General features: G+C 46.0%; 6 protein-coding genes across 6 annotated transcripts; 2 read left to right on the top strand and 4 right to left on the bottom strand.

The window, feature by feature from the left end:
- Window positions 1–594: 594 nt before the first annotated feature.
- Window positions 595–1,638, top strand: F4822DRAFT_424416 (uncharacterized protein; the record flags this gene model as incomplete). The annotated part of the gene is made up of 1 exon (XM_051460141.1): window positions 595–1,638. One exon carries the CDS (start codon window positions 595–597, stop codon window positions 1,636–1,638), a length of 1,044 nt encoding a protein of 347 aa, XP_051319730.1.
- A 553-nt stretch (window positions 1,639–2,191) lies between these two features.
- On the top strand, window positions 2,192–6,172 carry F4822DRAFT_386520 (Cullin-domain-containing protein). The gene is made up of 5 exons (XM_051456719.1): window positions 2,192–2,519; window positions 2,753–2,998; window positions 3,061–3,157; window positions 3,220–5,108; window positions 5,250–6,172. Exons 2-5 carry the CDS (start codon window positions 2,858–2,860, stop codon window positions 5,436–5,438), a joined length of 2,316 nt encoding a protein of 771 aa, XP_051319729.1. The 5' UTR covers window positions 2,192–2,519; window positions 2,753–2,857; the 3' UTR covers window positions 5,439–6,172.
- A 517-nt stretch (window positions 6,173–6,689) lies between these two features.
- Window positions 6,690–9,515, bottom strand: F4822DRAFT_31519 (transport protein Avl9-domain-containing protein). The gene is made up of 4 exons (XM_051455382.1): window positions 9,031–9,515; window positions 8,538–8,964; window positions 8,268–8,480; window positions 6,690–8,211 (listed from the first exon to the last, which is right to left on the bottom strand). Exons 1-4 carry the CDS (start codon window positions 9,237–9,239, stop codon window positions 6,862–6,864), a joined length of 2,199 nt encoding a protein of 732 aa, XP_051319728.1. The 5' UTR covers window positions 9,240–9,515; the 3' UTR covers window positions 6,690–6,861.
- A 2,170-nt stretch (window positions 9,516–11,685) lies between these two features.
- Window positions 11,686–14,876, bottom strand: F4822DRAFT_435800 (vacuolar protein-sorting protein BRO1; the record flags this gene model as incomplete). Its single annotated transcript, XM_051462241.1, has 4 exons — window positions 11,686–12,840; window positions 12,894–14,045; window positions 14,098–14,527; window positions 14,599–14,876. The coding sequence occupies 4 exons, from the start codon at window positions 14,874–14,876 to the stop codon at window positions 11,686–11,688; spliced, it is 3,015 nt and encodes a 1,004-aa protein (XP_051319727.1).
- A 1,876-nt stretch (window positions 14,877–16,752) lies between these two features.
- F4822DRAFT_31480 (uncharacterized protein) lies at window positions 16,753–19,009 on the bottom strand. The gene is made up of 3 exons (XM_051455380.1): window positions 18,451–19,009; window positions 17,154–18,391; window positions 16,753–17,097 (listed from the first exon to the last, which is right to left on the bottom strand). Exons 1-3 carry the CDS (start codon window positions 18,643–18,645, stop codon window positions 16,902–16,904), a joined length of 1,629 nt encoding a protein of 542 aa, XP_051319726.1. The 5' UTR covers window positions 18,646–19,009; the 3' UTR covers window positions 16,753–16,901.
- Window positions 19,010–19,552: 543 nt separating this feature from the next.
- Window positions 19,553–20,949, bottom strand: F4822DRAFT_386513 (uncharacterized protein). The gene is made up of 2 exons (XM_051456718.1): window positions 20,341–20,949; window positions 19,553–20,277 (listed from the first exon to the last, which is right to left on the bottom strand). The coding sequence occupies exons 1-2, from the start codon at window positions 20,560–20,562 to the stop codon at window positions 19,951–19,953; spliced, it is 549 nt and encodes a 182-aa protein (XP_051319725.1). The 5' UTR covers window positions 20,563–20,949; the 3' UTR covers window positions 19,553–19,950.
- Window positions 20,950–23,006: the final 2,057 nt, after the last annotated feature.

Below are 23,006 nucleotides of genomic sequence, written 5' to 3'. Positions count from 1 at the left end.
CTTGTACAAAAAGCCGTTCGTGCCGTGTGCCGCCACATATCATAATTTCCCTTTTCGTTTTCCTTAGTCTTCTTTTCCTTCTGTTCATTGTTCGTTTTTCTCGAGGTGTTATGAGAAGCTCGTGATTCTTGTGTAGTATTGCTTGTTTAAGTAATTCTTACAAACCCGAACCCACCTTATCTATCCCTCGCGTCGTTGAATTGAATTGAGATTGGAATCTTGCTTTATCCACCACGTTTTCGCCATTCGACTAAAATAATTATCTATTGCCTAGTTCCCAGGTGGTTGCTCTGACGGTTATGGGCTGGGCTCCACACGTTTCTTTGGCTCCCGGTGGAATTCCAAAAGCTTGAATAAGAACTGGCGGCTACGGAGAACGCGCAGACACGAATATCACAGACATTTTATACTGGGTGGTTCCTTTCCTGTCGAACGTTAATTCCCCCCACCTATTTCGAGTTCTGACGCCATAAACATTGCATGAGAGAGGATGACTAGCAATTCTCTTTGTCTAATTGACGACCGTGGGCCTACTTCACTTTTATCCTTAACATCTCGCATCCCTATGACTTCTTTATCCTCGAGAATATTGCGATGACCCGAAATCCCTTGCGGATTACCGTACCTGCCTGGGTGGAGCTGTATGATGAAGATGCCCATGGATCAAAACATAAAGATCACGTCAAACCTCCCCAACCGAGTGTCCACCCGGAGCAGAGTAAAGGGAATCATCAATTGAAACGAAGGGTATCGAAAGATGGTTATGTGGATTGGGTCGACGAGAAACATGATCACGTATCTAAACTTCCAGTATTCCTGAGGAAACGAGCGGATAGGCCGGGGCGGCGATGGGATCATTTGCGCACAGCAGAGCCTGTTATTATGGGACTTGGGTATCGCGCGCCTAATGAAGACCCTTATGAGAGGTGGAGAGAATTCATACGATCCTCTTCCTACGGCCGGGATCTGGATGAGGAAGCTGAGGTGGTGCCATATGAGGTTCTCGAAAGGCAGATGCCAGGTCTCACGCAACCAGTCAAGAGTCCATTACATCCACTAGATCCCGTCGTCAAGAGGAGGTCTAGGAAGGAAACGTGGATTATGCGGATTTCGAACTTCGTATTACGACACCCTATCGCACCGCTCATCTTTCGCCTGATTGTCTTAATAACTACGATTTCGGCTCTCGCTTTGGCTTGTAACATATTCGAGAGGGAGAACGACCCAGCGGTTCCTAATGATAATACTCCGGAGACGTCGCAAGCGATTGTCGCCATAGTCATAGACGTAGTGGCCATTCCTTACATTTTGTATATGACGTGGGACGAGTATACGGGAAAACCCCTAGGGCTCCGAGCTCCGGCGCAGAAAGTATCGCTCACATTATTGGACCTTGTTTTTATCGTGCTAAAGTCAGCTAGTACGGCATTGGCATTCGAGGCATTGGTATATCATAGTGGTGATGGTCTATCCTCGAGTCCTAATTCTGAGGCAGCGGAAAGGGCTTCATTGAATCTGGCTAGGGGTCTTGCGGCGTTGACGCTGGTAGGGTTAATCGCCTGGATTCTGAACTTCACAATCAACGTCTTCAGGCTCGCAGAGAAGCTGGGAGGGATAGATAATGTACATGAAAAATGAAACAGGCAAATAGGTTACAAATAAATGAATATACCCATAAAGTGATACTGTTTCATCTTATGTTGGTAGTGACTTCGAGTAGATTGAAAAGAGAAGTGTTGTGGGTTTTCAGTCTCTGATGGCTAGGTGTTTCGGACGATATTAGGTAGTGAGACTGATGGGTGTATGTGGAAACATGATATTTAGATACTGATGAGAACCTTTATCAAATAACAATCACATTCTTTGAAATGATTGATCGAGGTGGACGAGACAAGGCGTATGTGAGATTGATAATAAAGATGGAAAAACGATGAAACTATACCGAAGTACCTGGATGTCCACTGTGTAAGGTAATAAAGCAATTGATTGGTGCAGTACCCACATTGGAGGGGCAAAGAAATGATTATATAAGTAAATAAGGTTCAGTACTCGCGGCAGGTGGGGGCGGGTACAGTATAACCTTTTAGCGTTTAACAGCCTAACAGTTTAAGATTTCTATCAAAAAACAGCACGTCCTAAACCGTTTTAGGGCCTAACATGGAAAGGATAAGGCAGACATTTAGGTAGGTAACGCTTAACGCTTAGACCACCCCGGTGCTTTTAGTCCCCCAGTGAATTGCGGCGTCCCTGCCTGGAATCGAGAAGCAGCCTCCAATCCGTTCCGTTCTTTTGCCAGTGACATCAATTTCCAACCTCGTCTTACCCTTTCTACCCACTACTCCTCTATCACGCGGCTACGTTCTACACGTTTTACATTTTTTTTCGGACTCCTCGTTTTTCTTTTTTCCTTTACCTGCACTACGGAACATACGCCCGACTGTGAATCCCTGCACCGAACGCAACTGACGCCGCGAGTTCAGAAGATTCACGAGGTTGCGAGGTTGCGGAAACTTGTACTGGTATGTTTGTCAGGTACCATCCATATTGAGGACAGCCTTCCTTCCCTTTTGATCTCGGTTGCCTATAGTCGGAGTTATTTATTTAGGCAAGCATTTGTACCTGCATATTCTCTCATCTTTATTTTTTATTTTACTTTTCCCCCCTTCTGCCTTGCCTACTACCCTCGGACCCGCGAGTCTCCATTCCATATCGCCCGACCATTACTAATTCCGTCCTTATTCTTAATCACTAGAAACTCGGTTTCCCCCTCGTCGCACATGATACATAACCACTCGGTTGCTTATCATTGGTACTCGATATCCTCGGAGGAGGACACCTCTTCTGAAATACCGCCACCATGTCCGCCGCCACGGCGAAAGCCCCGTCTTCTATGCCTCCGGCACCGAATAGAGAAGACATCGGTCAGACATGGGATTATCTTCAAGCAGGCATCTCCAAGGTTATGATGAACCTACAAGATGGGCTAGACATGACAGCAGTAAGTCTTCCGATATCGTACACGAATGCTTTCATTTCTCATAGCTAACCTGTATTTATTAGTACATGGGTATCTACACGGCCGTCCATAACTTTTGCACAGCTCAGAAAGCAGTCGGTTTGGGCAGTTCCAACGCCGTGGGGCAAGCTCATAGAGGAGGTAAGAACCATGATCTCGTAATCTCTCAACGACTTTGCCACATGCTAACAAACAAAATTTAGCCCATCTTCTCGGTGAGGATCTCTACAAGAAACTGAAGGAGTACCTCAACGGTCATCTCAACGATCTCTTCGAGCAGTCTAAAGCGCACACCGACGAGGCCTTACTCGCGTTCTACATCCGAGAATGGAACCGGTACACCGTGGCCGCGAAATATATCCACCATTTATTCCGTTACCTCAACCGTCACTGGGTTAAGCGCGAGATGGACGAAGGAAAAAAGAGTACCTACGATGTGTACACCCTACACCTTTACCAGTGGCGTAACGAATTCTTCGAGCCTGTTAACAAGAAGGTTATGGATGCCGTACTTATGCTAGTAGAGAAGCAAAGAAATGGTGAAACCATTGAGCACAGGCAGATCAAGCAGGTAGTGGATTCCTTCGTATCCCTAGGTCTCGACGAGCATGATGCGACAAAGTCGACCCTCGATACCTACAGATTCCATTTCGAGAAGCCCTTCCTTCAAGCGACAGATGAATTTTACAAGGCCGAGTCCAAGCAATTCGTTGCCGAGAACAGCGTCGTTGAGTACATGAAGAAGGCCGAGACTCGACTGGCCGAGGAGGAGGAGCGTGTGCGTATGTATCTTCATACCGACATAGCAGTGCCGTTGAAAAAGACATGCAATAAGGCATTGATCGCTGATCACTCCGCAATGTTGAGGGATGAGTTCCAGGTTTTACTGGACAACGACCGAGAAGAGGATATGGCCCGCATGTACAACCTTCTCTCCAGAATTCCAGAAGGGTTAGATCCGTTGAGGAACAAGTTCGAGGCGCACGTTCGCAATGCGGGTCTTGCTGCGGTGGCCAAGGTTGCTTCTGACGCGGAGAAACTTGAACCCAAGGTTTACGTTGAAGCTTTACTTGAGACGCACACACGATACCAGGGTCTAGTCAAGCGAGCATTTGCCGACGAGCCGGAGTTCACGAGATCCTTAGATAACGCCTGCCGGGAATTTGTCAACCGCAACGAAATCTGTAAGGCAGGGAGTAGCAAGTCTCCTGAACTTCTTGCCAAGTACACCGATGTGCTGTTACGTAAGAGTGGAGCTGGTGTGGAAGAGGCCGAGCTTGATGCTACTTTGACGCAGATCATGACTGTCTTCAAATACATCGAGGATAAGGATGTTTTCCAGAAATTCTACTCGAGGATGTTGGCAAGACGTCTTGTGCACAGCAACTCCTCGTCGGACGACGCCGAAACAAGTATGATAAGCAAACTAAAGGAAGCATGCGGTTTCGAGTACACCAACAAGCTTCAGCGCATGTTCCAAGACATGCAAATTTCCAAGGATCTCAACACTGGATTCCGAGAACACACTAAGGGTTTACAATTAGAGAAGCAACCACTCGACTCTACCTACTCAATTTTAGGAACAAGCTTCTGGCCCCTGACGGCTCCCAACACGACGTTCAACCCGCCTGCTGAGATTCAGACCGACATCGATCGGTTTACCCTCTTCTATAAGAATAAACATGAAGGTCGAAAGCTAACCTGGCTTTGGCAACTCTGCAAAGGTGAACTCAAGACTGGATACTGCAAATCTTCAAAGACACCTTACACACTACAGGTCAGCGTCTATCAGATGGCTATCCTTTTGTTGTTTAACTCTAGTGATTCCCATTCATACGATGACATCTCATCAGTCACTCAATTAAATAATGAGGTCTTGGATCCTGCTCTTGGGATTCTCGTCAAGGCTAAGATACTCACAATGAAGCCAGATGGCGATAAGCCCGCCCCTGGTAAAACATTTGATCTTAACTATGACTTTAAGAGTAAGAAAATCCGCGTCAACCTCAACGTTGGTACCAAGACGGAACAGAAGCAAGAGGAAGCGGATACCAACAAGACCATCGAAGAGGACCGACAGCTCGTCTTACAAGTAAGTTTTTTTTTTCTATATTTCCATTCGATTTTCCTTCATTCAAGAAATAATTTGATGGTACCGTTGTGCCTTATTTTACGCACCTTTTAATCACTTGTCACCATTGTCGTGTTATTTGTAGTGCTAACCAAGATTTAGTCTGCCATCGTACGAATTATGAAGGCACGAAAGAAGATGAAGCACAACCAGCTGGTTGGTGAATGTATTAACCAGATCAAGTCTCGCTTCCTTCCTAAGATTGCCGATATCAAGAAGTGCATTGAGGTTTTGCTCGACAAGGAGTACCTTGAACGCTTGGATGACGATGAGCTTGGTTATCTGGCTTAATCCGAGGAGGTTGACATTACTCCTAGCACTACTTTAATACTCACGCGCATATATCCCCAATATCATTTCCTCTTTTAGCATCCGCCGATGACGATTGTGTTCTTCGTCATGTCTCACATTGCAACGACAGACGATATCAAAACCCCGAGGTTGGGTTTTCTACATGAACTCGGAAAGGAGCATCCTGGTTAGGGAGGTTCTGACGCATGGAAGGTTCGGACGATTATTAGAATTATGCATTTGAGGGAGACGGAGCTGGAGCTCAGGCATAATCGAGTCTGCAACCGCGAGTTCTACGAAGGGAGAGGGTTAATAGGATGGCTATTGCATACGTTGTCAACTGAAGGACGAACGAACGATGAAGGACGAAATTGGCAACCTGAACGTTGGCGGCTAGTAGATGGCGGAGGAGTAAAGGGGCCTTCATACCTAGTCACGGCGCTCAATGTCCCTATTATGGCGAGCGCTGGCGGCTTTGCTCACGACGAACGTAATTGTTTCTCTCCCGTCTTGTACCCACACACAAAAACCACACACCCTTACTTGACCCCCTACATCAGGCTCTCCGACGATACACCAAAAGGTTTAGGCTATAAGACCTTATGTGTATGGTGGCGTGTGCGGTGGTCAGTTTGGTCTTGCTATACCCCCGCGTAGGTATTTTCGGAATGAACAATCGCAAAAGCTCAATAGATCCGAATAAATTACTCTAGAGAAATACTTTTATGATGATATTTATATGAATGGTTCGACGTGAATATGTTTCTTCATTTTAACCAAATGGGCAATGATATTGCGCTACTTCTAGTTTGCTAGATCTCGAGTAAAATTGGGCGTCGTGTGACTCGAGCATGAATATCGGGACAAGCAATTTAACTTTCAAAGAAACTTAATTCATTTAGTCCTATTAAAACTATAATTTTCAATTATAGATTCCCTTCATTCCCACGAGAAATTAAGCGAGTACAACAACGATGTATCAATTCCTTCTGGAATCCAACAAACGTACAAAATGTTAATATTAGTTCTTATCTAAACAAGTATTTATATTTTTCATCTAGCTGTAGCTACCTTAGGTAGGTAGTTAAGTAGGATTCACTCTCCAGATCCCAATTCTATCCTAACGTTAAACTACTTTAATCATTCGTGAGAATTTCTTCATTTCTGTCTCTCCTTATTATCGAAAGAGAGGTATGGTATAGTATAATATACACACATCATATCCTGTCTCCCTTGTCATTGCTCGTGTAGCTAGTACTAGCTGTGTAATGTCGTATCATGCTCCTATCCTTACCGCCCCGTTAAGCTTTCTGTTGACTGCTGTGTTAGGTATATACATTTCTCATCCAATCAATGCTTGTCGTACATTGTGCTCCCCCATCGTCCCACGCGATCGCATTCCGTGCCATGCTGGTAGCACATACTACGTAGCAGGTTCGGCTACCTTCGGCTCCTCTGGTTTGGATTCGGCTTTGCCGTTGGGAGCTACCCCAACGACATCATCATGCCCATCTTCGTCTAATCTCGCCTCTATATTCTTGCTATGCTCTCCTGGGAACGTTTTCTTCCGGGGGCTTTCTGGGCTAGAAGGTCCACTTTCGTCCGTTGACCCAGCGGCGTCTAATACGCTCTCATCAAAGCTATCTTGTGTAACTGGCCTATCAGCTCCTTCACTGGCTCGGTGTACACTTGACATCTGAATCTTCTCGGTTGTGGGGAATCCTGGTGAGGAAAGAGCAGGGCTGCTGAGTGGTGTGCCGTTCTTCTCGCTGCTAGAATCCGTATTACCGGATCTCGATTTACGATTACCACCAAAACCCCATCCACCGCCTCCTGTTGCAGTAGAACTAGCACTGGATCGACCCCAGCCTTGCTTCCGCTTTTGGTCGGCCCATGAAGTCCAACTTCCGATGTATGCACCGGCTCTTGCACCAACAGAACTGGCCGCCGGTTGCGGTTTTGACCCATCCACGCTAGGTGTCGCAGAACCATTCTTCTCTGCAGCACTTTGCGCCAATTGAGCTTCTTCGGCGCGTTTCCTTTGCGCTTCACGAAGAGCTTCCATATCAGCGTATAGTTTATTGAAGATAAGGCTTGCCTTGTCGCGTCCTGCCGCCAGATTTCTACCCAACACCTCGCGGCCGACAGCAAATCTTTCATCAAGATGTAAGTCTTGTACTTGTTGCTGGATCCGACGTTGAACATCTTCCATCGTAAGTCCACCAGCACAGGGATGTCTTGGCTCAACAATATCAAACAAGTGCCCATCAGTATGTGAGTCCCATAGTCGGTAATTTTCGGTTCTCATCCAATATTCAACCCATTCGCTACTAAAATCTAGAGATGGGTCTCCCTCAATGTAAGGAAGGAGTGCCTTGGGATTGTGGGCATTCTTGGTGAGATGGTTGTGGTATTTGACAGATGAGATGAGAGATAGGAGGTATTCTTCAAATTGAAGTCGGATGAATTCTTCGCTACCGCGGTACCCCATCGTCTTCGGACGGCCTGGATTGGACTCATCCCAGGTGTCATTGACTTCCTGTGTGATGAAATCAATCCACCGTCGATCAGAATGGGAAAGTACCAATGCCGTGCGAAGTGAAGTAGAAGTAATATTAATCATATTTTCGTCCAGGTTGATTAGTATATCGCTGTATCGATCCCTTTGCTGTAATAATAATGAGTTTGTGCTGCCAACTATGTATGATTTGGTACCGAAGTCCGCAAGGATATCTAATTGCTGTAAGGGTGTGTACGGCCCGAATAGACTCCCCTATATATCTAGTCAACACATGTTTCTGATCAAGGGGGCAAGCTAGCATAGCATACCTTGCCAAATATTTGGAGGGGTAACCCCATATATGAGAGCAGCGAGTTTCGGTCACTAGTCCTCAGACTCGTAGGTTGGCTTAGATTCTTCTCATAATTGTTTAGGTCCGGCCCTGCACAATCCTGAAGATTTCTAAGTAAACCAGGTATTAAGGATATGAGAGAAAATTGCATCATGCATAGGCGTTCACATCGCGAGCCGAAGAAAAGCATCTGGATTTCTCGTAAGTCCGGGCTGGGGTCAATATTTAATTGTAATAGGGCACCTACCTTCGGCTGCAAGAGGCAGCATTTCAAAAGCACAAGAGTCTGCCAGCGGAATTCCCGTACAAGTTCCCGGAGACTCATTCCTAAGTATTGATCCCGGTCTACCTCCTCGTTGAGCTGACCGCGAGCCTTTTCGTCCGCAAGGCTCTCCTGAAATCTTCGTAGGATCTCGGTGTCACTGAACTCACGCTGGGCGAACCATGCGTTGGTGACAACAGATAATCGTTCCCTCAGCATACCAAAAAACTGCGGGCTGTCTGCTATTACCACGACCGCCTTTTGAACTGTCGAACGCGTCACATCGGACGGCCGAACGAGTAATTGTGAGGCGTCTAACTGTCTTGTACACGATATACCAAAAAGAGATGTAGCGGGGGAATCGTCCGTAGCCGGTCGAAGGAGAGTAAAGTACGAGAAGTCTTCGGTCGATCTGCGTACACCAATTGGCCAGGGTCAGCATCGAATACCCATGGCTATACCAAAAAGCTAAACTCACGCGTGAGCCCCGTCACTTAAAGCCATGAACGGGAGTAACGCCCAGTCATAGTCGGCCGCGGGATCCTGTCCTTCTTCCACGCCGAACCATCTTTCTACTTCAGGACCTCTGTGATGGTGGAAATCTACAACTGTCACCAGGGGGATGAAGCCTGGTTTACTGCCTTCTCCATTTTCTCCAGCGGTGGCACCTGAAGCCGGAAGAGCCATGATGTTCTACACGCCCGGGAGGGCAAGGAAAGTTACGATCGGGGGAACGTGTACGCGCAGACTCGGGAGGGTATGTCGTTATCGACGGTGAATACTTTGGAGGTGGGTCGTGGATAATGCAAGGCTACCGGTAATGTTCGTTGTTAGCCGCCCAAGTGAGAACGGCCAAGTGGCATACGTCTATCCGAGGCGGTTCAGGGTTCCATATAGGTGGGCTTCGGCCTAGTTAAAAATCTCAAGCGGAACGGATACAAGCGGTGAGCTGGTCAACCTTTAGTCTCCGGAAAGATAGGACCACTAGCCAAGGAGATGGGAGAATAGTCCAAGGCTATTCAAGAACGGAATAGCATGTAAGTCCTCTAAAGCGATGTCTAGTTAAGGTATCAAGGCTGATTTACAATCTGACCAAGCTAGAAGTGAATGTAGTGATGTCAATGGCCGGTGCCAGTCGAAGTGTAAGTGTAAGCAGGTTCCAGAGGTCTGACGGTGGTTCCCATCGACGGCCAAGAGAGTGGGTGAGCATGTACTGTAGATAGATGCAACTTGGTCAAGAATGATAAAAGAAACCAGAGGGTCGTTCAATCTAGGTCACACAAGTGCCATTGGTGGAAGAATATACATGATATTCATTCAATGCCTCCTGCGGCATCGAGGATATTATCATGTAGTTAGTTGTAGATTAGAGGGAAGAAGAGGTATGATTTTATTTTGTTCGACCAAGCAGACCAAGCAAGAATAGTGGAATAATAGTAGATTTAGAGTGTTAGCTTTAGTTAGTTTCGCTTTTCCTAGGCTGCTAGGACGAACCATGGAGAAATTCTGGAAAGATTGGATAATATCGAATTTCTTTCAGGCGGTCCCCCGCCAATGATTTAGCGATGTCAGCGCTACATAAAGCTACCTAGGTACATGGATAGCGACGTGGGAGGAATTGGGGGGACCCCACTTGCCCGCCATTACTCCGTATCAACTTTTTTTTTTCTACAATTAAGTACAGGTATCGGTGAATTGATTACTTTCAGCGCCGATGGCTAAGGTCGGCATACCTACTACCTAATCTGTATAAGTCCAAGTAGGAAAATTTATGTATGTATAATGCCGATCATCCAATCACGTGCGATTATTGTAACTTTGCGATGCGACTAGTACAATTATAGATGTTTCAACCTTTAATTGGCTGTTTCTTTAGCATGAACATGCTCTCCTCCAATTGTCTCACTCAGTATCTAAGTATCCATTCAGCTGGATACCGCCGGAATATCTTCATAAGAACAAAATAACTACCTGGGTACATATAGTAATGCATACAGATATACCGTCAATCTATAGAAATACCGACGCCACTAATGAAGATCATCTCATGTTATTTTACTCTTCTTTTTATTTCTTTGTCCATCACCCCCAATTTCCTCCTCTCATTATCATCAGCTCCGAATTCCCGTAACCGCGTTTCCTACCCCCCCCTGCTTAGGTGCTACTCGATATGTGGCGATATGTCATGCCAACTGTCTTGCATTGCATAAACGACCATCTCAACATATCATAGCTCTTCCCGCATCGCAACATCAACAACCATTTTTTTTGCCAAGTCCCCGACCTCTTAATTTTTTTTTTTCCTTCTCTCCTTTCCCCCTTCCTTCTATCTCTAATCTCGTTACAAGATCCTGCAGGCTTGACGGAATATGCCACTGCCACCTCTTTACGTGATAGCATATCAAAACATCGACCGGCAATTTAGATCCCTCACCCTCCTATATATAACAATGTCCATATGGCCTTACTAGGAAATCTCGGTTACCACTTACTATAAGAGACCGACTTGCATATTTCTCTCATCCGTACGAATGAGATGATATCTTCCCTTTCTTTTCTTTTTTTTTTCCCCTATCCGACATAGCCAAACATTTACCACATGTAGGCAATGAAGCTCGCCTCATTCGATTTTAGTCCAATCCCATGTTTGCTAGATCCTAGAAAAAATGATAGATTTCTGCTTGCCGCCCTTATACAATGCGGGTTGCCGAGACTCCCACGTTTAGTCGATCACGGATCAACACCACGGAAGTGAAGTCCATTCTAGGTATTTGATTAAAATGAATACTAAAATGGCATCTAATCGAGGGAACCACATGTTTATGAACATTTTGAATTCCCAGAAACTATTGGCTTTTAGGTGATGCTAAAGTAGTAGACTCGAGCTCATATCGAAAGGGATATCCCAGTTTTAACTTAGTAAATAAGTAACCATCTAAGAAACCTCGCGGCTCTAGCATGCTTTTATCTCATATTCCATTCGAAATAAATAATTCAACTCGGAGCCTAACAAGTAATCGGTATTTTGAGTTGTTATTTAACAGTAATCTCCAAGGGTAACCAACTAGCTTTTTTCAAGTCCTAGTTCCATTGCTTTCATTTCCTTCGTCGCCATCGTAACTCTATACCATCTTTATCTCCAAGCGTTTAGTCCTGCCCACGGGTCGTTTTGTTGTGGTTGCTGCTGCGGTTGTGCCGACCGAGGGGCTGCGCTATGCGGTGTAATAGCACTTTGGGGGACACCGTACGGGTAGTCCTGTTGTTGCTGTGAATAATGGATAGTCTGCTGTGGTCCTAGCGGCGGAGGTCCGGGAGGTGGCGGAGGCGGTACGAATCCAGGAGGCATATACTGTTGCGTCGCTTGAGCCTGTGGGTTCCCATATGTGCTATATTGATTTGACGTAAATGAAGTTTGTGTTGGTGGAGGCGAAGCAGGACCTCTTCCGCTAACACCCAGACCGAAAGTGGTTTGATTTGGCGGCGGCGAGACGGGACCAGGATTTCGACCCCAATTACTAGGATTATAGCCTCCTTGACCAAATGACTGTTGTTGTTGATGTTGTGGGTTAGGCGTATAAGACTGCTGCGGCGTTGAAGCATAAGTATTGCTAGGTGGAGGACTAGAATATCCGGGATAATTGGCCTGATTTGGTGGCGGAGAAGTTGGCATCTGGTACTGACCGGTGATGTTGGTCTGTGGGTAGCGAGGTGCATTTGAGAAGGAAAGTGGTGTTGGCACGGGCCGTGTTGAGCCCGGCTTTGGCGACGGTGATGCATTAGGATCCATTGACATGCGCTCCATAAGTCCGCGAAGTCGTTCTCGCTCAGCCTCAGCTTGTGTGCTCTTGTTTGCAGCTATCTCTTGCTCTATTTGGCCGAGCAATTGGGCGCCTTCTGACCTCCTGTTGTTAACAAAAGTCTCCACGTTCTTCTCAAGGCTGTCAACCGTCTCCTTCATCTCAGTATACCAGTTCTTTGCACTCTGTAACCCAGATTCGAGATCCAGGAACTCTTGGTACGCCCTCTTATATTTGTTGACTACCGAGTTCCTCTGCCGTTGTTTGACCTCGTACTTGCTACGTTCTGATTGTACGCGCTTATCCTGAAGGAGGTGGCCAAATGATGCTTGAAGCTCCTTCATTAACGAAGCTTGTTTGTGGTTCGCCTGTAATATCCGGTTCTGGTGGGGGCGAAACTTTTCTAATTCGGATTGGAATAGTTCTTTTTCATAGTTCGGTATTGATTTCTTGTTCAAAATGAGAATTTGTGATATGTCGTCGTTGTGTACCTAAATCTTGTTAGTATGTCAACATTGACGTAAATGGAAATTTTCATGCTCACCTTTTCCTTGAGATCCTTTAGAACCTGAGCTCGTTCCCTCTTCACCAAGTTCAACTTCTTGAGAATATCCTCAACTCTGGTTATTTGCTCCGCCACACTCGGACTATCGTCCTCAAAATCGGCATCTAGCAAATTGGCCTCAGCACTTGCAGGGCTTGTCGAACTGCTCGACTTCGAGCGGATTTTGCTAAGAGCTATTTGGAATAGGGAGTCGACTTCGCCAGTTTGAGCAGCATTCCGCATTTCTTCAAAGTCTACCTCGTTTTGTCGGAACTTGGTATAAAGTTGGGCATCGCTCTTCGCTGCCTCATCCAAGGCTTCCCTGTAATTCCGGATATTCCCCCGCAGAGTAGTTGTGAGCCGTGAACTAGGCTGTTGTGTCCATTCACTTTCATATTTAGATCTCATCTTCTCACAGACACTCTCCTCCATATCGAGTTGTTTTGAACACCTGTCCAAAGTTGTCACGATCGCATCTTTGTCTATACGTAACGTATCGAATATGGATATCGGATTCTCGTGGCCCGCAACATCGTCGCACCAAGTTTGAAAGTCTTTGTCTGGTCGGATATCTTGATCCACTCCCCCTTTTAACACGGATAAGGAGTTTGGCAATTTGAGATAGTCCAAACTGGCAGCCATCTCATCGTCAGCCATGCTGACCCTCTCAGTTTCCGCACGCACCAGCTTCGCCTTCTCCTCATCGTACAAACTCGCTGATTCGGTGACTGTAAATGGGACAATCTTCGCGAATAAGTCTGGGCCAGTTATCCGTTGAATATCCTGGCCTGCATAGAGTTCGTTTACTGGGATTGGCTTTGCTGCCGGTAGCTTCGGTACTGGGACCAGGCTGGCCTCTGCCGGGACAGGTTGGTGATATATATAATCATTGTCTTTGATTAGCTCCTTTAATTTCTGTTGAATGGTGGTTAGATTCCGTTTTGTGATCTCCGTTAATAAAGCCCCCGTGTCAGCACTCAGGTTCGAGCTAGGTGGCATAGTACTAGGGAAATTGCTAGCCATTCTATTAGCTTCTCTGGCTTGGACTTCAGCTGATGTGAGCCTGGCGATGGCTACACCGTATGAGTTAGCATCTTCATCGGCAAGGGCCTGGTAGTATTGCGCATTTGATGTCATTAAATTGGCTTTGATCTAAATATGAATTAGCCTTACTCCTTCGCGCTCTAGATTATAGCAAACCTACTTGAGTAAAGAATAGCCAGACTTTCTCGAAGATAGCTTTATTGACGTTTTCTTGAACACCTTCTAGCGCTTGTTGGTATAGGTAGGCGGCTTGGCTAGACAACTTTGCCAATAAGCCGACCTTTTTCTGATCGGCCACCTGCTTCTCGAGGAATATTTCTTGGGCTTGCGCAAGCATTATCTGGATCAATGTTTTTACAGTTTCTCTACTCAAGTCGGATGAGGGCGCGTGTAGGAAGTTTTCGTTGATGTAGGTGAACATGCCAGCGGATGCTTGGAAGGAATGATATGCGGTTTTAAGACCAGTCTCCTCGGATCGGGTTTGGTTCGCGGCATGGCAGGACAGAACGGCAGATATGTTGAAGATTATGGAAGCTTTCTCGAACGCAAGGGAGTATTGGGCTGTAGCTTTGTGAGTAAATGCGTCGAACCTTTTGTTTCTTGAAGTTAGAACACTATAGTTATATTGACGCCTGTCATAGTTATAGAGGAGTAGTCATACCAGGTAAAAGAGATCTTGATATGCTGCTCATCGACCGGAAATCGGAGGTCTAATAGCTCGAGCTGGCCATAATATCTGTATAGTAGATCCCTCCCAGCAGTGCTATCTTTGCCAGCGCCTCTCATGTCCTGGCGCAAACGGTTGAGCGTCGCACATTCTTCCGCATACCTCTCGGGGTCGTCTCCATATGTATCTCTGATGTATGTCTTCAACGGTGTAATCCAATCGATCTCGTTAGTGGCCTTTAAAGGCACCGAGATCATTGGGGTCTGCGTCATGGTGGGTGGTGCGAGTCGCAGGAGAGAATAGGTGTGTTGAACGAGTTCCCTTGCTTATAAAATCTCTAAGTATTCGCTTCGCATTAGATCAGGCAGTGCTGTCAGAAGTCTATCGCCGCGTATACGAAGGCGCAGTGGGTGTGGGGGTTTGATGTCACTCGAAGCTATGCTGACGACGATCACTTTTGTTAAAATAAGAAATTGTGCGTGGTAAACGGTTCGCCAATTCTAAGACCGAAAATACGTCCCAGGTCGATTGTCCGGAAGCGATTTCGTACTAAAAGTCGGGGTATCAACCAACATGCTGTCGCTGAAAAGCAATGTTGTAAACGGTGTAGTCGAACGAGGTAGAATGGGTAGCCCAAAAGTGCCGCTTACAACGGTTGAATACCTTGGTTAGATACCTAAGTTAACTTAGATGACGCATGAGTATGGTAACACGCGGCGCATTTGCGAATTAAGTCAGGCGCATGAAAATGTCCATGCGAGCAGATGTTCAGATAAACAGGCGATAGGTACAGACGTTGTCAGAGGGTTTGTCTTGGAACTTGGAACATCGGAACTGGCGTCTAGGGAGTAGCCGCCGGAGGAGGGATCTAAGGCTGCTATGGCTGCTATGTACAAGTAGCACTAGTAGACTAGTTGCACTGAAAGTATCTACGGTGGGGTCTTAGCCAGTCGTAGTTGGGACTTCCTTCCAAGGGAATCCATAGAGTTGTATTGTACCCAGGTACCCATACCTATTCAGTGGGCCGGTCGGTGGAGAAATAGCATAAGGTTCCAGTTAGTCGTCAGCAATTGTTGGCCTTTAAAATCGTCGTCCTACCTTCTTTAACCTACCTGTACCTACATCGCACCCAATCTCACCGATGCCCTACCGAATTATGTATGGGCTGCCTACTCAAAGGTTGGGCAATTCGCTTATTTAATGTGTAACGTAGCGCTTAATACGAGACGCATTCTATCTTTATAACCTATAAGAATATGACATGACAGGTACGTACGTGGTACGTGGGTACTGTCAATTCAGCTGTGATAGCGTGATAGCAGAGCTGTTAAAGACATGTATTTAATGTAGCGACATTTTATACCCCTCACAACGGAAGAACGAAGAATAGGAAAGCAGAAACAACAAGCATCCCTCAATTCCATTTCCCCTCTTCTCAAAAGACAGATATAATAAACAATATAATCCCTTATTGGTTTTTTCCTAAACAAATAGTCATCACGATAGAACGACACTTATGCAGGTGACGAACTCGTCCAGACAGGGCGAAAGACCCCTCTATGATACGTCATTGGCTAGAACCGGCATTCCTCTTCAACTCTAAATATGCCATGATTGGTGCTTATGGCGGTTAGCTTTGAAGACAAGCAAGGGGTGCTGGCGCCTAGCGGGCCGCTGCTGTGACCTTAAACTCAATAAGGCTGCTTTTCTTTCCTCGCGGCTCATCCAACCGAGGCCATTTCTGCAACCGCCTGTGAGATTTAACTCGATAAGATACCTAATGCTCTGGATCTCTGGTGGTTGTACGAAGGTACATGAGAAGTGCAATTCTCATATATTTAGAAGAAGAAAAAAGAAAAAATATATATATCATAGACCGTGATACTTGGTGCGTTATTCGTTTCATCGTGTATTTTTGAATTGAGGAGAGTGGCCTCGCGCCTAGGTATCTGACATTGCGTGCTGCACCTATTAGTAGTAGTATACAAATCCAAATACATACATACACGCCAGTTTTAAATACCTAGCCAGGTATTAAAGCATGCAAAAAGCTACTATGCCTCGCCGGTGACTCGCTTTCACTTGGGATGACCTGACCGAATTTCACCAAACCACCCTCAACACCACCCATGCAATTCCAATCTCTAAATCTATTATTTCACGTGCTATGTTTGTCACCTATTGCCTATATCGCAGCCATGAGAGTATATATCAGTCATGCATCGCTAACTAGGTAGGGAGGCGTATGTTGTTCAATTCATCGAGGGGATGTCTTTTGGTTGGAATCGGTGTTGAGTTTAGCCCGAACCAGAATCTGAGTTCTTTTTATGTTTTTCGTCGGATTTATTTTGACTAGTAGGCGCCTGGTCTTCTGGTTTTTGATGAGCTGGGTGATTTGTTAAGTTATGCCATATCGATTTCAAGAATGACTCATTCTTATGTGACGCGGGATCGTCGTCTTTTGAAGCTGCTTTTTGAGTCGAGCCATCGGAGCTGCGGGTTCTAGTTAGATTTACATAGGCGTGAATCGAAGGTCAATGGTCACTTACCTAGGCATCTTAACATTCATTATTCGCTTGGCCGTCTTATCACCCATCTCATCGGCTAATAGCTCCAGGATCGTTCTTTGGTTGGCGGAAAGGTACTTCGGCATACCAACGCGGAATTCGACCAGTAAGTCTCCGGAGTTGCTGCGTCGAGCACCTAGTTTCTTCATACCCATACCCGGCAGCGTGATCTTGTCGCCAGTGTTTGTACCTGTGGCGACCTTTACGTTGACTTGGCCATCCAGCGTAGGAATCGTTACCTCACCACCAAGCATCGCCGTGGTCAACGGAATAGTTGCTGTGTAAAGTATATCAGATCCAGCCCGCTTAAACTTTGGATCCGACGCAACTCTGACGAAAACGTAGAGGTCGCCTCGAGCTGTCTTGGCATTCGCATCTGTTGTGCCTCCAGTGACGGGCGCATCACCCTCTCCGTCTAATCGCAATCTCATTCCATCTTCAATACCTGCAGGGATATCGACAGTAATAGTCTTTCTATCCCTGACAACACCGGCCCCGGAACATGCGCCACAATCGGATCCCTTAGGCGCAACTTGACCGCTACCCTTGCAAGTTCCGCAGGTAGACGCCATCTGGAAACCACCGGTCATAAAGTGTACTTGTGTGCCCGTGCCACCACAAGATCTACACTCGGTTCGTTTGGCACCTTGCTTGAGGCCGCTACCAGAGCAAGTGTTACATCGCACTAGAGGATGTATCGTCATTGTTTTACTCGTTCCTTTTGCTGCCTCCATAAAAGATATGCTCGTTTGTACTTCGATGTTCTCGCCGACGAGGATCTCCTGCGCAAATGGGTTCCTTCCCCCGCTACGGCCGCCCCCACCAAAAGGACCACCTCGTCCACCAGTAAATGCGGAAAAGAGATCGTCGAAGTTGAAGTTCGCACCGAAACCACCTTGCCCACCAAAGCCTGCGAAAGGGTTACCCGCGCCTCCAAATGGGTCACCACCTCCTGGTTGGGGTCCGCCACTGGGATCGAAGCCAGCAGCTCCGAATTGGTCATATTGCTCTTTCTTCTTCGGGTCGGATAGGATTTCGTATGCGGACTGGATTTCGCCGAATTTATCTTTGGCCGACGGATCCTTGTTGGTATCTGGATGGTATTTCTTGGCTAACCCATAGTAGGCTTTCTTGATCTCGGACGCCGAAGCAGATTTTCCAACACCTAGGGCTTTATACGGGTCTTTAATCGCGAGGGCATTGGGGGTGGTATGGAAAGACTAGATCGAAGCCGGTTAACAACAGCTCAACTGAAGTATATATGGGATGGATAACTAACTCGTTTAAATAAAATTTCTTGACATATGGGTCGCCTTATCGTATTACTTGGTCTTTTCGCAAAATAGCAAATGGCATTGCTCTGCGTCTGTGAGCGTTTTCGTAAGTTGCCTCGTATCCTTTGCCTTCTATAAATCTGGGTGGGAGAGACGATGCGCGAGGGTATCGCTGCTTTTGTGAATATGGTGGAATTCATATTGACTGCTCCTAATCACAAACGAAACCCGACTAAACTTTTGAAATTCCTCATGATATGTATGACACTGAATTATGAATATAAGGATTGAGGATAAATCGGGTAGCTCGTCGCAATGACGCTGCAACTTTTTTTTTATGCGCTAAGAACCGATGCCGAGCGAACGGGAAGCTTCTCGATTTTTGCAACGCCCCCCACTCCCGGTTGGCTGGATAAGGTTTTTTTTCGACTTGTGCGAAAGCCACAATTTAGCGGTGTATCAGCCACATCCATTTTATGCAATTGAATTCTATACTTAAGACTATTCATTTCTTTTAGGTCCGGGCTAGACAAAATAACTAGAGCGATTTCTTCACAATATTTCACACAGAAGTATGGTAGATGACCAGGATCTTGGCATATTTTCTGGCGCCTAGCCTACATATAATTATTATATCTTCTTATTATCCCAAAATTTTCCAGTCTAGCACTAGACAAAGAATAACACGTGGATATTCCCTAGTTAGACACAAATTGTCTTGGATGATGCTATGGGTACGATGCCATGGAAATCAACTCTTGGCCGCCCCGGATCTACGTACCGCATAATGTTCTTGGAATGCGCTGAATAAATATCGTGGGCTTCTTTAGCCAATTAACTAGAACCCATTAGACACTTAGAGCGCATACATATACTGTCTTCCCAATTTGGTAATCAGGTACAATTAAGTTCGGAGTTTATTGCAGCAGATGCGGTGCCACCACGGGAGTGCGGCCAATCTAAATTCATTAGTAAAAGGAATAGGTTATGTACAGGATTTAGCACCTGAGCACGCGTCCCGCGTGAGGGGTTCGGCCCATCGCCTTAGTAGAATAGCGAAACTAAAAAAACGGTGACAGTCACGCTAGACATGGAAGTTGCCGAGGTAGGTCAACTAAAAAAATAATATTAAATGAGATTTGTTTAACGATAAGGAAATCGTCAAAAAAGGATGATATCTATATTGTTATAAACTGAGGAGCTGAAATTCCCATTCAATAGAAAAACATATGTACCTAGTCGCTGTAAAAATCCAGCATGCCTGTATGTACAATACCCATTCATGATAAATCGTCGGCCCTTGTTCCTCCGCGATCGAGTCCCACCCAACGCTAAAACTCCAGGATAATGCAAAAATGCGAAAAAGCCATAGGGTATGCAAGAACTCGAAAACGGGTCTAATAACATGATAATAATAATCATGATGACAATAATGCATTTGAAGCAGTGTAGCGATGTATGCAAGTGTTCCTGCTTTCTGGGGGTATATATGTGTTGTGTACGTCTCATGGTAACGGAGACGAGTGTGGTGCATCCTTATTCCTCCTTATTTTTACAACGCCAGGATTTCTGACCTTGTGGACGAAGTCAACAATGACTTCCGTCTCTTGTACACCGAGCGCATTGAAATGTTTTCTGACGGCCTTCGTAAGGTCTTCTTTACTCTGGCGTCGGTACTCTTGTTTTCTTGCCATTGTGGGCGAACGTAAGCCGATGCCCGGTCGCGAAAGTACCCAGTGGTGGTAGGGGTTGGCAAAAGCTGTCGGGGTGGGGAGGAGGTATTTGCGACGGTAATCGTGTAGGATGTCTCGATCAAAGGACGGCCATTGCAACTATAGAAGATGTAATGTTAGCTGGTATGAAATAATAAGGTGTAGTGGCGGAAGTAATCTTACTCCTGGGGCGTGGACTGCTTGATTCCCGGGCGCCGATGTAGTTGACGAGTTGCCGTTAACGGTCGCTACGTCTCGTTGTGTACCTGTAGAACTAGCAACTCGTCGGATCTTTCCATTCGACTGATGATGGTTTGGTCCATGACCGTTTCGATCTTTGACGCTTGCCGTCTCCGATTTTGAGTCGTCGTGGTTTTGATTCGCTTTCGACTTGGCCGGTGGCATTTTGAAGGGTTGGATCAAAGAACTGAGGATAATAAGGAAGCTATGCTTGAATCCAGGGGTATCATTCCAAGGCTTGTAGATGCACACGTGCAAGAGACAACAAGATAAAATTGGCCAAACAAGGGGGAAATTCGAAATTGATTTACTTCGTCTTGACGCATCGGAGGCTGTGTGGGAAAAAGATCAAGGAGTAGAAGAGGAGAAAGCAGAGACCAATTCTGTAGACCGCCCACACTATTACATTGTCATAATTTTTTAGGGATCCCATGTCATTTTCTTTGGCTATGCTAGGGCGGACCAAAGCAACTAACGGGCTGACGGGCCAGCCACCAATGACGACACTTGAGCTGCATCGAACCACTTGCCGAGCATCGGACCCTGCATTTGGGAAAGCCGTAAAGTGGAGAAAGCACCATGGGACCAGGGATAATGAATCAATGGATGTGGGGTGGTCACTGCGTTAAGCTTTAATAGGCAGTCTCGGTCTGATATAAAGTGTGTCACGTCGTCCTAAATTGGCTTTCTCGAATAGAAAGACTGAAGCAGGAACGACCTCAATTCTTTGTTACATATAATTAGCCGAAATCCAATCTAAGCCGAGACACGGACTTATCGGGATAGCTGCTAAAGAACACCGCCACATCATTCTGAAAGATACAATCCTATTGTGGCTTGACCTCTGATACCAACCCATCCATCTTCAACCTAGTTGCGATCGAGTACTCCGGATTATAATATAAATAAGATAATCATATCGGGTTATATGAAGACCAGGAAGTTATGTAGATTGGAAACAGTCGAGGGTTTCTAATGCTATTTTCTAAAGACATTTCGCGAGCGGAGATGGCGATGGAAAGCTTTGGTAACTTCAAGCTGAGCTAGACTTATCGCTCGGACATCCCCAATAGGCGTACCATCTCCATCGATGGGACTATGAGCCATGCCAGAATTGATACGAATGGGATATGCCCAAGGGTCACCCGTAAGGACACGTTCTGCGGACTAGGCGAGCAATATAAAAACCGTGGTCTTGGTTCAGTTAAGCTCAATCTGGGCTAAGTGGTTACAGCAGATATATGACATAGACATGTTGGACCCGACTCCACTGCCTCGTTTCCACGCCAAGCCACGACTCCCAGGTGGTGTTGACAGCTATAGCGATAATGAGAGTAGATTCTCACAGCAAGGAGCGCACGAAGATGTTACGAGTAAGGGTGTATCACTTATCACCAACTTCCCTGATCCCCGTCTGGGCACGATGGTATCAGACGGTATCTGTTTCTCGTCGCAAGGTGAGTAGTTGTTCACCTAGGCATATTTCTAGCAGGCTGGGGAATGCTAGATAAAAGACTAAGCACGATCCCTACTCGGCTTTGGAAGAGCGCTCGATGACCGCCCTAGCAGGTATGAAGGTTTCAAGTCAAGACCACCTGTAGAAAAGCGATAAGTTCATCGCATATAACGCACAGTCGTTTAGGCACTCGCACGTTGATTATAACTCAAAATGGATTCGAACTGAGTTTGGCTATCATGAAATGGCCTTTAATCGTACTTTAGGTCAAACGGAACCACTCCGTCCAGAATTGTTTCCCTGGAACGATCACTATCGGGGCGCTCGTATACGCCATGAGGCATAATTACATGGTCCTACGAGCTAAACAACTTGCTACTCGTTGAGACCTAGGTGCATTTAACTCCACAACACATAGTAGTGTCTAGTATTCATAATACTCCAGGTTCTCGAACCCTTCATGAACAGAAGACTATCTTCAAATCAGGAATACCAGGGCAAGTCCACAAGCATCACTTGAGGTACCATATAATAGTGGTTCTAACAGGGCTTCTTACACCCAGCTTAGTCTTGGGGGTATTGGTGCCTGTCTACTTGGGTACCTAGGTAGGTAAGGAGAGATATTCAGAACAAGCTCTCGCGCGTCTTTCGCGGCCGGTGCTTTAATATCGCGTTTTGGAAATCATTCATCAATTCTCTGACTCGACAATGAAACCACAAATAAGCAGTAAAAATTCAACGTAATAAAAGTCGCTGTCCCCTCGTACGCACGCAAAAGCAAAAGCTATAGACTAGGTGCCCGGCTATACAGACCCCAGGGATGTGAGAGATATGTTCAACGACAAAGATGGTTGCCTAGCTGTCTAGGCGAGTAAGCAACTACATAGTATGTCTATATCTTCTTGTTTAGTTGCTTGGCGACTGCGTCTCGAAGGGATAGCCAAGCAGCATCAATAAAGACGTTCGTCACCGCGCTTAATGATATGAATAGCAACGTCGAAACAGAGCATGTACGTGTGCGGATGGCAATGGCCTCTATTGGAAGCTTGCGGAAGCATGGTACTATTATGTCTAACTAGAAGTAGAACTAACATGTACCTAATGGCAAGAAAAATTTCATTGTTGTTAGAGATTGCTCAGTTGGGCATGCTAA

Source organism: Hypoxylon trugodes (assembly GCF_022578975.1).
Source record: "Hypoxylon trugodes strain CBS 135444 unplaced genomic scaffold F4822scaffold_1, whole genome shotgun sequence".
NCBI classification, from domain to species: Eukaryota; Fungi; Ascomycota; class Sordariomycetes; order Xylariales; family Hypoxylaceae; genus Hypoxylon; species Hypoxylon trugodes.
Note: the sequence above shows the minus strand (reverse complement) of the source record. Positions and strands in the feature narration are given on the sequence as shown.